Raw genomic sequence first — 17,436 nt, forward strand, 5'->3', positions numbered from 1 at the left:
AAAAAAATCTGATTGTGGAACTTTTATGTTTTGGAGCAATGTCAATGCACTCTAAATGTCTTTGTGTATTTCCAAGGAGTGTGAGGGTCACACGAGAAAAAATAAATAAATCACTTTTTTAATTTTTTTACTTTTTAAGCATAACATATGAAAAGGGCTCATAAAACCCACATTCTGATTTATTTTTCTGAACACTACAACTTTATTCCTGGCATCTTCCCCTCACAATTGATGTCGTTTAGAGTTTTCCCTGGATTGCAGCTTTTTTTTGCTCTGTTTTGCTTTTTTATTTTGACAAGGTTTTGGTTAAGTTTTTTTTTTTTTTTTTTTCAACAAAACAACAATATCACTTTAGTCAAGTAATTTGTATTCATTTTTTTTTTGTTGACATCTTTATTCTTAGTGCATCAAAACTTTCTGTATTAAAACTACAACATCGAGCAAAACTAACTTTATTTTCACTGTTTGTGTCTTAAGAAAATAATATTATTATTTGTAATATATTTATTCTTTTATTATTCTATGCTTTTTTTCCTTGTCACATTTTGAGCATATTTTCGTAACAATATGATTTTATTCTCATAAAATGACAGTAATTTAATTTGTTTCTCATAAAATTAAATTTATTCTCTGATATTCTTTGACATTTTTATTTTTGTATAAATGTTTTTTTTTTTATTTCAACATTTTTAAATCTTCTATTCCACCTTTCACCTCATTTCTTTGTTCCAAAATTGTGTATCTCAATTTAATTTACATGTCCTAATATTAAAACTGAAATTGTTTAATATAAAAAGTGGCAATATTTTCTCTCTAATGCTTAAATATTTTGTTGCAATATTCTGAATTATTAATTGTACAAATTCCATAATGTTGTGGTATTCCATGTTTTAGCTCATGAAATAATCACTTATTTATAATAATAATAATAATAATAGATTTTTTTTTTAAAAGCACTGTATATTGAGTAAACAATCTCAAAGTGCTACAGTGTATTAAAAAAATAAAAAATAATAAAAATAAAGAAATAAAAAGATAATAAAGAAATAAAATTAAAATAAAAACTAGAACAGCCAAACAGCTATAACTAGTATGCATATATCTAAAAAAAAAAAAAAAAAAGGCTTTTTTTTAAAAGAAGGGCTTTTAAGCCTTTTTTTAAAAGCATCCACAGTCTGTGGTGCCCTCAGGTGGTCAGGGAGAGCGTTCCACAGACTGGGAGCGGCGGAGCAGAAATCCCGGTCTCCCATTGTTCGTAGTAATTATGTGATATTTCTCTGTCGCAAACATTAAATGAAAGTCGTGATATTACATTTTGTCATAAAATTACAACTACTTTCTTTCTTTTGCATGAACATTCACGTTTTTGCAATATTCAGATTGTTTTCCTTAAAAATGTGACATTTTTCTCATAATATTCCATCTTTCAGCTCCTGAAATAATACTTTTTGTTTGTAACATGTAATGTATTTTCCTTCTAAAACATTTTTATTTTATTAACTCATTTCATTTTTTGTACAATCTTTTTTCAGGTTAAGATATTGTTACTTTTTCGAGTGATAAATTATATATTTTTTTAAAATTCAACTCAATGACACTCACATGGCACTTTAATTCCTATATGCTTTGTATTTTTTTTAATATTATTAATGAATATTATTTATTGTGTGGCCCTAATACTCCCTCATGCTGACCATCCGTCTGCTTTCACGGTGATGTTTTAGGTGTTCCATCAGAAGACGTCTATGAAATGTGAATAAATAAGTTGTTGAAAAACATTATCACGCCTGCTTGAATCCGTGCGATGACGTCAGCCTGCTGACTTGTGTTCTATTAAAGAGTCAGTGAGTCACTCGGGACAAAAGGGGGCCGGCCTGTGTGCAGCTGCTGCGCCAACGCTGTAAGAAGTGTCCGCTTAGAACGGCGCGATTCTCTCAAATTAAGCCGTTAAATGTCCCTTTTGTTCCGCTAGAAGTGTGTGTAATGTGATTAGAGTCCGATCAAGCCAAGTATGTTCATGGTTGAATCGTATTTAAGGACTTTGTAGAGTTTGTGTTCGGTGTATTTTTTGCAGTGTGAGTCAAAGTGTGTCGAAAGTGCCAGTAATGAGTCGCACTTTCGACACACTTTGACTCATTCTGAACGACTCTTCTCGAACGGCACTATAAAAGGAGCATCATGCCCGACTCATTGACTCATCTTGAGCGACTCACCTTGGGGGCTTTATAAAGAGGACCACCGACTCGAGCGTGACTCAAACAAATTCGACCCCCGACTCGCTGGATGTCAACAGGTGCTCTATCGTGTCCACGGTGATGCAACACCTGTTCTCGAAGTTTCCGTCGAGTTCCAGATAGTTCCACACGGACATGGCAGAAGGAGACTTTTACACGCTGGGCAACCGCCAGAGGTTCCCCCGGGATCCGTTCGGAGAGTCGCCCTTTCGGGAGCAGATGGGCTCCCGCTTCATGGAGGATGACTTCGGCATGCCGCCCTTCCCCGACGACCTCTCCATGGACTGGCCGGGCTGGGCTCGACCCGGCCGGCTGAGCACCCGCCTGGGCTCGGCGCCCTTCGGCAGCGCCTTACGCTCGGGCTTCCCGGGCCACCAGCAGCGGCAGTCGGCGGCGGGGCCCTCGCTCTACGGCGGCCGCTACGGCGAGGCCTCCCCGCGGAGCTCCCCGACCACCGGCCTGTGCAGCGGCGGCAGCAGCGCGGGCGGGGAGCCGTGGAAGATGTGCGTTAACGTCCACAGCTTCAAGGCGGACGAGCTCAACATCAAAACCCGAGATGGTTTTGTGGAAGTATCCGGTCAGTGAATTATATTATTTCCGGTCCACGACTCCATTTCCCGCTATAGCAGGGGTGTCAACCTCATTTTATACCGGGGGCCACATGGAGAAAAATCACGGCAAGATAACTCAAAAATACAGACAACTTCAGATTGTTTTCTTTTAGGGATGTCCGATAAGGGCTTTTTGCCGATATCCAAAATAATGATATCAACCGATACTGATATATACAGTCATGGAATTAACACATTATTATGCCTAAATTGGACAACCAGGTATGGTAAAGATAAGGTCCTTTTTTTAAAAAATAATAATAAAATAAAATAAGATAAATTTAAAAAAAAAAAAATTGAATAAAAAAGAGTAAAACAATATAAAAACAGTTACATAGAAACTAGTAATTAATGAAAATGAGTCAAATTAACTGTTAAAGGTTAGTACTTTTAGTGGAGCAGCAGCACGCACAATCATGTGTGCTTACGGACTGTATCCCTTGCAGACTATATTGATATATATATCAGGGGTCCCCAAATTACGGCCCGCGGGCCGGATCTGGCCCCCCAGCATCCAAAATCCGGCCCACAGGAAGTCCCAAGTAAAAAAAAAAAGTGTTTTTATTTTATTTTTTCTTTATTTTTTACTTTTATTTTTTTTTAATCTTTCCTCTCTAATCCATGTTCTACCGCTTGTTACTCTTGGTGTCTCCTAGCCGCTCAGGCAAATCATATTGTCTAAAAATTAATTTTCCCATCGATAATGTGACAATGTTAAATGTTGATGAACATATGTTAATTGATGTTAAATGACAAAATGGATTATAAAGACAATGTGTATGTATTTAAATATGTATGTATGTATGTGTGTATATGTATGTATATGTGTATGTATGTATGTATATATATATATATATATATATATATATATATATATATATATATATATTTATATGTATATATGTATATGTATATATATGTATGTATATATGTATATATGTATATATATATATATATATATATATATATATATACAGATACAGCCTGGCCCCCGGCCAATTTTTTTTAACCCAATGCGGCCCCCGAGTCAAAAAGTTTGGGGACCCCTGATATATATTGATATATAATGTAGGAACCAGAATATTAATAACAGAAAGAAACAACCCTTTTGTGTGAATGAGTGTAAATGGGGGAGGGAGGTTTTTTGGGTTGGTGCACTAATTGTAAGTGTATCTTGTGTTTTTATGTTGATTTGATAAAAAAAAAACCGATACCGATAATAAAAAAACCGACACCGATCATTTCCGATATTACATTTTAAAGCATTTATCGGACATCTCTATTTTCTTTGTTTAAAAATAGAACAAGCACATTCTGAAAATGTACAAACCATAACCATGTTGTTTTTTTTGTTTGTTTTTTACACTTACATAGTATTCTACCTTTTTTTATTTGTCGTTATTTATACTTTCTGAATAAATTATGTGCTAATGTTCATCTGTCAACTCATTGGTGTTAATTTTCAATCTATCAAGATAAAATATTATCAAAATCAAATTACAGGATGTTATTTATGTAATATGGGGCGGTATAGCTCGGTTGGTAGAGTGGCCATGCCAGAGACTTGAGGGTTCCAGGTTCGATCCCCGCTTCCGCCATCCTAGACACTTTACCCACATGCTCCCAGTGCCACCCACACTGGTTTAAAATGTAACTTATATAATGGGTTTCACTATGTAAAAGCAATTTGAGTCACTAGAGAAAAGCGCTATATAAATATAATTCACTTCACTAATTTGCTAATTTTCCTCGACTGGTGCACTAACGTGTGGTTTATTTATTTTTTTACATATTTAGCATCAGCTACAGATACAAAGAATTGCTATTGCGACATCTAGTGGACACATGTACAGCAGTGGTTTCTTTCATTCAAAAATTTCGGCTCAGTTTTATACTTGGCCAACTCATCCCGCGGGCCGTATGAAATCTACTCCCAAGTGGTAAAATCACAGCAAGATAACTCAAAAATAAAGACAACTTCACATTGTTTTCTTTGTTTAAAAATAGAACAAGCACATTCTGAAAATGTACAAACCATAACCATGTTGTTGAGGGGTTTTTGACACTTACATAGTATTCTACCTTTTTTTTTTTATTTGTCGTTATTTATACTTTCTGAATAAATTATGCGATAATGTTCATCTGTCAACTCATTGGTGTTCATTTTCAATCTATCAAGATAAAATATTAATATCAAATTACATGATATTATTTATGTAATTTGCTCATTTTCCTCGACTGGTGCACTAACGTGTTTTTTTTTTGTTTTTTTACATATTTAGCATTAGATACAAATAATTGTTATTGCGACATCTACTGGACACATGTAGAACAATGGTTTCTTTCATTAAAAAATGTCGGCTCTGTTTTATACTGAGCCAACTCATCCCGCGGGCCCCTGCCCTATAGGAAACGAGCGGGCCCCTGCCCTATAGGAAACGATGGAAATAGAAATGGTCTGTTCCAGTATCAAACAGTGGCAATCATCAAAGCTTGGTTGCCAAAGATCAGAATAGTAAAATAGGAATATTCTGTAATTCTGACGTTTTGGGTAACCTTGATTCCTCAAGTGTTGCTGAAAAGCCACAAAAATACAACAAAAAAAAGCTTATTTACCAGTTCAACACCTGCAATACTGAAATTGTGTGTTGGTGTGACATTTAAAAGATGAATCGTGTTGAATTTGACTTTTGAGTTGTTTATTATAGACCAAGGGTCCCCAAACTACGGCCCTCGGTCCGGATAAGGCCCACCCGCGTCCAAAATCTGGCCCGCGGGAACTCCCAAGTAAAAAAAAATATTTTTTTTTTTTTTTTTTAATCCATTTTCTACCGCTTGTTACTCTCGGGGTCTCCTAGCCGCTTGTCTAAAAATGCATTTTCCCACTGATAACGTGACATCGCGCCACAGGCCAATTTTTTTTAAACCCAATGCGGTCCCCAAGTCAAAAAGTTTGAGGTACCCCTGTTATAGACCATCCATCCATGCTATTATAGTCCGAAACTAATAAATGTGTGCCTCCCAGTGGCTGAAAGCAGTAGTGCTGAAAAATGATCATTTCACTTCTGAATCGATTCATAGTTTTCTAAAATGTATATTAAGGCTGTCAAAATAAACAAGTTAACTCATGTGATTAATCACAAAAAATATCATGTACAATTTTTATTTTAACCGTACAAGCTCCGTTACCTCAACCTTAACCAGTGATCAGATCAACGCAAACGTTAGTACAAAAATGAGCGAGGAGACTTCAAAATAAACCTGAAACAACTTTAGATAAAAAGTTGTGTGCAAATAAATGACATAGATTCAAGTAAAACATGGAAAAACCTTCCTGGATGCCGGTCTGACCAAAAAATCGGGGTCTTTTCTTAAGAAGGTTTTAATTTATGCAAGCGAGTGATTAATCACTATTATTACAATTCCAAATCGTGATTAATCTGATTTAAAAATAAAAACATTTCACAGACCTAATATATATTTTTCTAAGTTTTTTTTTTGGGCGTCTCCAGCTTACTCGCACCGAGTATACATCATACGTAACCTTTAAGCTGCTTTAAAAATATTTCATAATATTTTTAATACCAAATAATATATTGCAAGGATTGGTTTGAATCAAGAATCAATTTTGAATTGGATTGTCACCCCAAGAATTGGACTCAAATCGAATCGTGAATTCCTAGAAAGCATGTATAAAGGAACCATCAGAGCACCCTGATTGGATAAGTGTTTTTTTTAATTTATTTTTAATTGAACAATGTACATACGAACATATATATTCTCAATGTACATACAAACTTAGGTACTTTCAACAAACCTCAACAATTTCAAACATCCATCAGGTTGAGCAAATCTTGTCTTTCACAGAACATGTAAAGGAAAGAAAACTAAAGCAAATACAAATTAGAATATAAAAATAATAACAATAAATAATAACCTACTCAGTAGCCTGGTGGTTAGAGTGTCCGCCCTGAGATCGGTAGGTGGTGAGTTCAAACCCCGGCCGAGTCATACCAAAGACTATAAAAATGGGACCCATTACCTCCCTGCTTGGCACTCAGCCTCAAGGGTTGGAATTGGGGGTTAAATCACCAAAAATGATTCCCTGGCATGGCCGCCGCTGCTGCTCACTGCTCCCCTCACTTCCCAGGGGGTGATCAAGGGTGATGGGTCAAATGCAGAGAATAATTTCGCCACACCTCGTGTGTGTGTGTGTGTGACAATCATTGCTACTTTAACTTTAATTTAAAAAATAGGATAAGATACAAAAATTCACACAGACAAAAAAAGGCTAATCTAAATCACTTAACATTTCTGCAATAACAAAATACATGTAAGGGCTTTTGTATTTTTAATCATATTCCAAGATTTAATTGATCATTTTAAATTATTAAGCCAATTAGAAAATGTAGGTTTTACTTTCATAAATCGACATTTATGTATAAAAAAAAAATAGATTGGATGATAAGTGTTTTTTGTTCTTTTCCTTAAGTGTGCCACAAATTTCTAATTGATTGATTGATTGAGACTTGTATTAGTAGATTGCACAGTACAGCACATATTCCGTACAATTGACCACTAAATGGTAACACCCGAATAAGTTTTTCAACTTGTTTAAGTCGGGGTCCACGTTAATCAATTCATGGTACAAATATATACTATCAGCATAATACAGTCACCACACTAGTTACCGTATTTTTCGGACTATAAGTCGCAGTTTTTTTTCATGCGACTTATACTCAGGAGCGACTTATGGGTGAAATGATTAACACATTACCGTAAAATATCAAATAATATTATTGATCTCATTCACGTAAGAGACTAGACGTATAAGATTTCATGGGATTTAGCGATTAGGAGTGACAGATTGTTTGGTAAACGTATAGCATGTTCTATATGTTATTTGAATGACTCTTACCATAATATGTTACGTTAACATACCGGGCACGTTCTCAGTTGGTTATTTATGCCTCGTATAACGTACACTTATTCAGCCTGTTGTTCACTATTCTTTATTTATTTTTAAATTGCCTTTCAAATGGTGTTGGGTTTTATCAAATACATTTCCCCAAAAAATGCGACTTATACTCCAGTGCGACTTTTATGTTTTTTCCCTTCTTTATTATGCATTTTCGGCCGGTGCGACTTATACTCCGGAGCGACTTATACTCCGAAAAATACGGTAATCATCATCAGAGTATATACATTGAATTATTTACATTATTTACAATCCGGGGGGTGGGATGTGGAGGGGGTTTGGGTGGGGGGGTTAGGTTTGGTTGATATCAGCACTTCAGTCAACAACAATAATATAATCTGAGAAATGGACATTGAAACAGTGGTAAGATATGTACAGCGAGCAGAGAACATAGTGAGCTCAGAAAGCATAAGAACAAGTATATACATTTGATTATTTACATTTGATTTGAAATGCCGCGTAAATTCAAAAGATACAAGCCCATTCAATAGTGTGTTGCTCGCCCAGCTGAAGTCCGGGTTTGTACGACTTTAGAGACCTAACTCCGGGCAACATTTCGTTTAGAATTCCCGATTTTACGACTTTAAATTCCACAGCACTTCATTGCGATCCCCAGAGTGTGCCCCCTTGTGGCTGAAAGCTGCAACATTTGCCACCATTTTGAACGAGAAACTTTTCAGCAACTTTGTCACCCCCCAAAAAAGTGAAAGAAACCTATTTGTCTTTGATGTCTGTACAAAAAAATACACTTTCAAACCAACTTTTCTTTTGAATCAGTTTTAAAAATAAGTGTACAAATTTGTATTCATGAAGAAAAAACACGGAAGTAGTGCAAAAAGTGTTTTATCACGCACACATCAGTTCTGCCTGGTAACGCTTATGTGGAAAGATCTGGACATGTTCGTAGGACTGGGACTTGGGGGGGGGGGGGGGGGGACTCGAGCCGGGACACCTGTTCCAAATTCCTGGAGCGTTGTTCCCTCAGTCGCTGGAGGCAGAGCTCGATTTAGCTCCGGGGCGAGTCCCGTGGACAACGGTCTCCGCTTACAGTGAGACCCGCCTCAGTGCTTTTACCAAAGCACCAGGCGGAATGTTCTAGAATGTTCCAGATCTACTTTTTGGGTTCCGCTGCCGAGTAGCTGTTTGGAATAGAACATGTCGAGATTGTCTTTGTGGAAACGCCAGCCCACCCATCCTGTCCAAAATATGTGTGGTATGCCGGCTGGTTATGAGACGCCATCCTGTGTCAACCCCCTTTCTAAAAGTGGGACGCAAGCATGCCGAAGGTCAAAGGTTAGACAGTAAGCAGGAAATGTAAGATCGGGTTTTAGCAGTGTGACGCGCATCTGGTCTGGTCTCGGTATTTTAATTCAATTTCGTCTCCCCCAGGCGATTCTTAAACTGTACCGGTCCGCTTTGTCTCGCTGGTCCGTGTTTGCGTCAATCTCCTGTGGAAGTCTTGAGTCCCGAGTGTGGTTCTTAGGGGTGTGACGGTACACAAACATTTCGGTTCGGTACGTACCTCGGTTTAGAGGTCACGGTTCGGTTCATTTTCGGTACAGTAAGAAAACAACAAAATATAAATGTTTTGGTTATTTATTTACCAAATTTGTAAACAATGGCATAACATACATACACACACAGGGTCCATTGGCAGGGTTAATGTGGTCAACATATATCAAATAAAAACTAAATAAGATAAGGCTCAGAATTGGTTTCTTAACAAAACCTTTCTACGTATTAAGTGCTTTTTTTGATTGATTGATTGATTAAGACTTTTATTAGTAGATTGCACAGTACGGTACATATTCCGTACAATTGACCACTAAATGGTAACACCCGAATACGTTTTTCAACTTGTTTAAGTCGGGGTCCACGTTAATCAACATTAAACTGCCTCAAGTTGTTGCTCAGATTAAATAAAATGACAAAATATTTCTTCTACATAAAAAGTGCAACATTAAACAGTTTCAAGTCAACTCAGCCTCAGATTAACTTTTCTTTCCCCCCCAAGCCTTGCTAACTTGGCAGTAAGAGGATATATGGGCTTATTGTTCTTCCACCATAGAAGTGGGTCAAAATCTAGTTTCTAATGCAATATGGTCTTAAATCTGCTGCTATAAAAACATTTGTTATTGCTTTAGCCCTGCCTGACTCGCCGAGGAGAGGCTGCTTGAATGCGTTAGCATGGGTTAGCATGTTTGACGTGTTGTCAGAAGCAGCTGCTGAACAATGTCGGCAAACTTCCGTCCTCCATTGTTGGATCGCGCAGCGAAAATGTTCCCAAACGGGAGATCTTAACGAGGCAGGAGGGTCTTCCAGCTCTGGCTTTTACATGTTGTAGTAGCCCGGTCGTTGCTAGCATGCCGTGTGGTGTGCATTGTTTACACAACGTGCGGTGCGCTACTTAATATGTCCGTGTGGAAACCTCGTTCGGTACACCTCCGAACCGAACCGAAACCCCCTTACCGAAACGGTTCAATACAAATACGCGTACCGTTACACCCCTAGTGGTTCTTGTGTCTGATGTTCAAGTCCTTAACAATACGTTAAGGAGTGACGGTCTTAGGTCTCAGTCTCCTGTTTGAAGTCAAAGATCTGAAGCTCAAGTCTGTTTAAATTCCAGGTCATCTTGAACTCAAATTTAAGTCTGAATCGGAAAACGGGTATTAAGTACAGATCTCATTTCTACATAGAAAGTCTCGATGTTTGGTTAGAGCGGGGGTCTGCAACCCGCGGCTCTTTAGCGGCACCCTAGTGGCTCCCTGCAGATTTTTAAAAAATGTATGAAAATGGAAAAAAAATGTTTCAATAATGTTTCTGTTGGTGGACAAACATGACATAAACCTTCCTAATTGTTTAAAAATGTTTCAATAACGTTTCTGTAGGAAGACAAACATGACACAAACCTTCCTAATTGTTAGAAATCCAACTGTTAATACACCATCTTGTCCTACTAATTTTGGCGGTCCTTGAGCCCACCATAGTTTTACTTTCTCCGACGCTGCCACAGAAAGAGGTGTTTTATGCCACTCCTTTGTCTCGTTTTGTCCACCAAATGTTTTATACTGAGCGTGAACGCACAAAGGTGAGCTTTGTTGATGGTATTGACTTGTGTGGAGTGCTAATCAGGCATATTTGGTCACTGCACGACTGCAAGCTAATCGATGCTAACATGCTATTTAGGCTAGCTGTATGTACATATTGCATCATTACGCCTCGTTCGTAGGTATTTCTGAGCTCATTTAATTTCCTTTACTTATGTCCTCCGTGTATTTAATTTATATTTGCATGTCTCATGACACATTATCTATATGTAATCTTGGCTGCATTTCTCAAAGTTGTTTGTGTGCCATGTTGTTCCAGACCACAGCAAACATTACCCAGCTTGCAAATTTTTTTTAAAACTTTGACACACACACACACACACATCTATACCTTTGGCCATTCTAAGCCAGTCATTTCCAGGAGTTATCTTACCCTCTGAGAAGCCTCCGTGTTACTGTTTTCCAATGTTGTAAAAATGTGTAGAATAAATATTACATTTCAATATTTCTGTCAAAGAACATCTGCGTAGTCATTTTGATAGTAGCTTATTATAGCTAATATAGCCTTCATTATGACACTTATATAAGACTTCTAATTTTTTGCGACTCCAGACAGATCTCTTGTTGTGTTTTTGGTCCAATATGGCTCTTTGAACATTTTGTGTTGCCGACCCCTGGGTTAGAGTACCGAGTGTAGCTCATTGGTCTCCAATCTATTGTCGTCTCAAATCTTAGTTCCAAGTCTAGGCCTCAAAGGTAAGTCTCAGGTAGTTTCATGACTAAGTACAAGACCTAAGTCCAGTAGTCAAAAGGATGTTCAAGCTTTACATGTAGTATACATTAAGTCTTGGTCTCATGTTCAAAGCTCAAGTGTCATTTTCAAATCCAGGTCTCAAACTGAGGTCTCTAAAATTTCACATCTGTTATATAACTGGGAGTCTGAATTTCTGGTCTTCTAGGATTTTCTTGCGCTAATGTCTTAAGTTTCAAGTGTAGGTCTCATGTCCTGAAGTCCTCAGGCCGTATTCTTAAAGATTCTTAGTGCAGAGAGTAGAATTATGATTTTACTTAATTTTTTTAATTTTATGAAACGTAGATCCTAGTAAAGACAAAAGCTATTTTTAAAGAATTCTAGCTCTTAAAGGAGAACTGCACTTTTTTGGATATGTATCTATTGTTCGCAAACCCTATGAGACGAGACAAAAAGTATTTTTTTTGCATTCTAATTTGTAATAATCGACTCATTTTAGGTGGCTAGCAATGCAGCTAATGGGAGCAATCCATTCTGCCTCTTAATCACTTTTAAAATGGCATCCAAAAATAGCCAACGATACTTTGTTTACATTGCATAACCTTCATAATAACCAAGCTGTAGCGACATTGTTTTTGTAAGAGTGAACACTGAGGAACTCTTTTTCTAGCGTAGTAGCACATTGCCTTGCGACGGCATGCTATGGTATTAGCCGTAAGCTAGCTTTTGCGTCAACAGCCGAACGGCCTTTGAGTTGGTAAATAAAGCACAATACGATAGAACACCAAACAATCTTATTACAGTATCTGTGAAGTATTAGCCCATATTTCATGTTTTGTTTGTGCAGCTAGCTCGACAGTGTATGTAGTTGTAATAACACATGTATTATGACTCACTCGACGTCACTTTGGTCACGCTGGCGGGGATTTTTTTTTTTTTTTCCAGTTGATTTTGGGTAAGCAATCAGACATTGATGAACACTAAGCCATTTTACCCTGGTGGATACCAAATTGAGTTGAAATGTTAAAAGTGCAAAAATGACCAGCACGGCAATAAATATAAGCAAATAAATATAACTATGACTATGTGGATACTGTGCAAGTGGGCCTAAGTTTTCACACATTTTGTAGGATCATTTTAAAGTAAAGCTTGCTATTCGTTTTAACAGATATTGTCTTTTGTGTGAAATATTTACAATTACACAGCCTTCATAAAATTAGATGATATGATTAGGTTTGACTTGAGGGTCCATCCTCTGCCCATTATTACCAAAAGTAATTTTTTTCTTCTAGCTTTTAGGATCAACCAATCACAGCTTTTGAAATGACTGCTACATAGCAACTACTTCTGTCCATTCCTTGCTCAGAGTTCTGTGAGAATGTTCTGGAATCACTCTTAAGCGAACACACCTTGCTAGGAATGTTTAGGTTAAGTTGGGAGGATTCTAAGACTCTTTAGGAAAAAGGGGCCCTGGTCCTGTCCAACACTCAGAAGTGTCTGGGAGGGGGTCAGGTCCAAGTCTCAAATCTTGGTCCTTGGTGTCTATCTGATGTCTTTAAAAGTCTTAAAGGTTTTGGAGCCTCGCAGGTGTGAAGTCTAGGTGTCAGATCTTAGTCCCAAGTCTTAGTGTTGTGGTAAAACTGACAATCCAAGTGGGAGAATGTCATGTTGACGCTGCATCATTCACTGTCCTCACATATGGACCTTTCCGGAACCGCAGATTATCATCATCAGTAGTAGTTTGAAAAAGCTTCATGAGTTGTTGGTCGTCAACGCTGACATTTAGCAGCTGCTAGAAAGGGTGTGAGAATATGAGAGACATAAAGTCGTTGTTTGAGGACTCCATTCTTCAATATAGTCTTAAAAAAAAGAAACTGCGTTGAAATTGAAAAACCTACTCAACAGTAAAACTGTGTCAGCCAATCGAACATCTGAAGAAAGTCGTTTCTGGAACAGGCGCAGTAATGCTAGAATATCTTTCTGAGAAGCAGTGGACAATAGTTTTGTTTCTCTATTTCTTTAAAATATTATGCAAAACAAACTGCAGTGGAACTTTGCCTCTCAGAAGGATTTTATAGAAAAGTACACGGTCACCTAAAACACCTAAAATTCTGAAAAAATGTCTAAAGTCACAAAAATAATTCAATTCATCTATGCTAAATATGCTGTGTGTTATGCTAACTTTCATCTGTGATGCTAACATGCTAGTAGATTTACAGTTTAATGCCAATCGAGGTCACGCAATTTTCCATGTACCCTCCTAAAATTCCGAAAAAATAACCTAAAGTTCATAAAGACAATTCCGCTTATCTATGCTATCTGTGTTATGCTAACTTTTATCTATGATGCTAACATGCTAGTAGATGGACAGTTGATTGCCAATCGAGGTCACACAATTTTCAATGTACCCTCCTTAAAATTCAGAAAAAATGTCTAAAGTCACAAAAATAATTCAGTTTATCTATGCTAAATATGCTATGTGTGTTATGCTAACTTTCATCTGTGATGTTAACCTGCTTGTAGATTTCCGATGCTGTACAGTTCAATGCCAATCGAGGTCGCGCGATTTTCAATGTACCCTCCTAAAATTCAGAAAAAAATAACGTCTAAAGTCACAAAGAGAATTCCGCTTATCTATGCTATCTGTGTTATGCTAACTTTCATCTATGATGCTAACATGTTAGTAGCTTTCCAATGCATCACAGTTAAATGCCAATTGAGGTCACGCAATTTTCAATGTACCCTCCCTGAAATTCAGAAAAAATGACGTCTAAAGTCACAAAAATAATTCCGTAAATATGCTGTGTGTAATGCTAACTTTCATCTGCAATGCTAACATGCTAGTAGATTTACAGTTGAATGCCAATCGAGGTCAAGCAATTTTCAATGTACCCTCCTTAAAATTCAGAAAAAATGTCTAAAGTCACAAAAATAATTCAGTTTATCTATGCTAAATATGCTATGTGTGTTATGCTAACTTTCATCTGCAATGCTAACCTGCTTGTAGATTTCCGATGCTGTACAGTTCAATGCCAATCAAGGTCGCGCGATTTTCAATGTACCCTCCTAAAATTCAGAAAAAAATAACGTCTAAAGTCACAAAGAGAATTCCGCTTATCTATGCTATCTGTGTTATTCTAACTTTCATCTATGATGCTAACATGTTAGTAGCTTTCCAATGCATCACAGTTAAATGCCAATTGAGGTCACGCAATTTTCAATGTACCCTCCCTAAAATTCAGAACAAATAACGTCTAAAGTCACAAAAATAATTCCGTAAATATGCTGTGTGTAATGCTAACTTTCATCTGCAATGCTAACATGCTAGTAGATTTACAGCTGAATGCCAATCGAGGTCAAGCAATTTTCAATGTACCCTCCTAAAATTCAGAAAAAAATAACGTCTAAAGTCACAAAGAGAATTCTCCTTATCTATGCTATCTGTGTTATGCTAACTTTCATCTGTGATGCTAACATGTTAGTAGCTTTCCAATGCATCACAGTTAAATGCCAATTGAGGTCACGCAATTTTCAATGTACCCTCCCTAAAATTCAGAAAAAATAACGTCAACAGTCACAAAAATAATTCCGTAAATATGCTGTGTGTAATGCTAACTTTCATCTGCAATGCTAACATGCTAGTAGATTTACAGCTGAATGCCAATCGAGGTCAAGCAATTTTCAATGTACCCTCCTAAAATTCAGAAAAAAATAACGTCTAAAGTCACAAAGAGAATTCCGCTTATCTATGCTATCTGTGTTATGCTAACTTTCATCTGTGATGCTAACATGTTAGTAGCTTTCCAATGCATCACAGTTAAATGCCAATTGAGGTCACGCAATTTTCAATGTACCCTCCCTAAAATTCAGAAAAAATAACGTATAAAGTCACAAAAATAATTCCGTAAATATGCTGTGTGTAATGCTAACTTTCATCTGCAATGCTAACATGCTAGTAGATTTACAGTTGAATGTCAATCGAGGTCAAGCAATTTTCAATGTTCCCTCCTAAAATTCAGAAAAAAATAACGTCTAAAGTCACAAAGAGAATTCCGCTTATCTATGCTATCTGTGTTATGCTAACTTTCATCTGTGATGCCAATACGCTAGTAGATTTAAAGTTTAATGCCAATCGAGGTCACACAATTTTCAATGTACCCTCCTGAAATTCAGGAAAAATACTCTCAAAACTTGGCGGTTGTGAGTGCTGAGTTTTGTAAACCTCTTTTTTTTTGGCTTTTTTTTTCAAATGGCATCAATCCTAAAACAGGACACTGTTTTTTTTCTGGCCTGGTCTAAGCTGAAGTCTTCTTGTCTTGTCGCCAACCAGGAAAACACGAAGAGAAGCAAGAAGAAGGTGGGATCGTCACCAAGAACTTCACCAAGAAAATCCAGTAAGTGTCCTCGCCCTGCTGGCGTACTCCCGGCGTACACGACGCTGTTATTAAAGCGGAACTGCACTTTTATTGGAATTTTACCTATCATTCACAATCCTTATGTAAGACAAACGCATGTTTTTCTTTTTTTATGCTTTCTAAATGGTAAATAATGCAATCAAAAGTCAGCTTACAATGGGGCTTATGGCAGTCGCTCTTTCTTTCTGCCTATAAAAGCCCTTAAAAACATCCAAACACCTCCATTAATGTTTTGTTTACACCTGCTGTAAGTATGTCATGTAGTAACATTTATAATAACATTAAATATTTACGTATTTTGCTCATTTTAAGCATGTGGCGCATTAATTTTTAAAAATGCATCACAACGTTCGCTTTTTTTTTTTTTTTAACATTACCCACTGCAGACTTCATGAGAGACAACAAACATAATAAAACATCACTCACTGTACAAAGTCTGCTGTCATTAGGATGCCGATTGATGGAGTCTCGTGATGTTGAAACCTTCATTCCGTACTCATCCATCTGTATAATCACTCGCCCTACATATTATGTACATGGTAATTGGGATTTGTTATATATTGTGTATATTATATACCGTATTTTTCGGAGTATAAGTCGCACTGGAGTATAAGTCGCATTTTTGGGGGAAATTTGTTTGATAAAACCCAACACCAAGAATAGACATTTGACAAGCAATTTAAAATAAATAAAGAATAGTGAACAACAGGCTGAATAAGTGTACGTTATATGAGGCATAAATAACCAACTGAGAACGTGCCTGGTATGTTAACGTAACATATTATCAGTGTTTCCCATAAACTGCCAAGATACCTGTGGCGGTGGGGGCGTGGCTATGGGCGTGGTCACCATGACATCATCGAGTAATTTGCATAATTTACTAAAATATGATTTTCTCTAAAAAGGCTAAAAAAATGTATATTTACTAATTAATGATAACAGTTTTGTTTTAAACGTCCAGCCATCCATCCATTTTACAATATAATTACAACACTTTATGTACATATTTATATACAGATTTGAACAATAAGTTATTCACTGAAATATATTTATTAATTGTGGTTCTTAAAAAAAATATATCTTATAAAATATAGAAGCTAAAATTTCTCTTAAAAGCTCTGCCCCTTTAATTAGTGCATACTAAATAATTTAACTTTAGCCTACTACTACAACCATATTATTTACCAGCAACATAAAGTGAAACAGAGGCAGAGGTGTCCTGCCACAGTCAGTAACAAATAAACAGAAAACAGTAGTGGTCAAATACAAATAAGGCAACAAGAGAAGTATCCTACACTTCTCTTTTGTAAAGTAAATCTGAACAGCCTATATGGGCATCTACATCTACTATATATATAGATTTGCCTGAGAAGCTGGACAGGAAAAAAAAAAAAATAATA

The 17,436-nt window shown here is 36.8% G+C and overlaps 1 protein-coding gene across 1 annotated transcript in view; it reads left to right on the plus strand.

The window, feature by feature from the left end:
- The first annotated feature begins 2,165 nt into the window (after positions 1-2,165).
- Positions 2,166-17,436, plus strand: part of hspb8 (heat shock protein b8) — a 23,338-nt gene continuing 8,067 nt past the window's right edge. The window contains exons 1-2 of the mRNA XM_062024481.1: positions 2,166-2,811; positions 15,952-16,015. Of these exons, the coding sequence (XP_061880465.1) occupies positions 2,370-2,811; positions 15,952-16,015 (506 nt within the window). The 5' untranslated portion in view covers positions 2,166-2,369. The remainder of the gene's footprint in view (positions 2,812-15,951; positions 16,016-17,436) is intronic.

Source organism: Entelurus aequoreus, linkage group LG17 (assembly GCF_033978785.1).
Source record: "Entelurus aequoreus isolate RoL-2023_Sb linkage group LG17, RoL_Eaeq_v1.1, whole genome shotgun sequence".
In the NCBI taxonomy this organism is placed as follows: Eukaryota; Metazoa; Chordata; class Actinopteri; order Syngnathiformes; family Syngnathidae; genus Entelurus; species Entelurus aequoreus.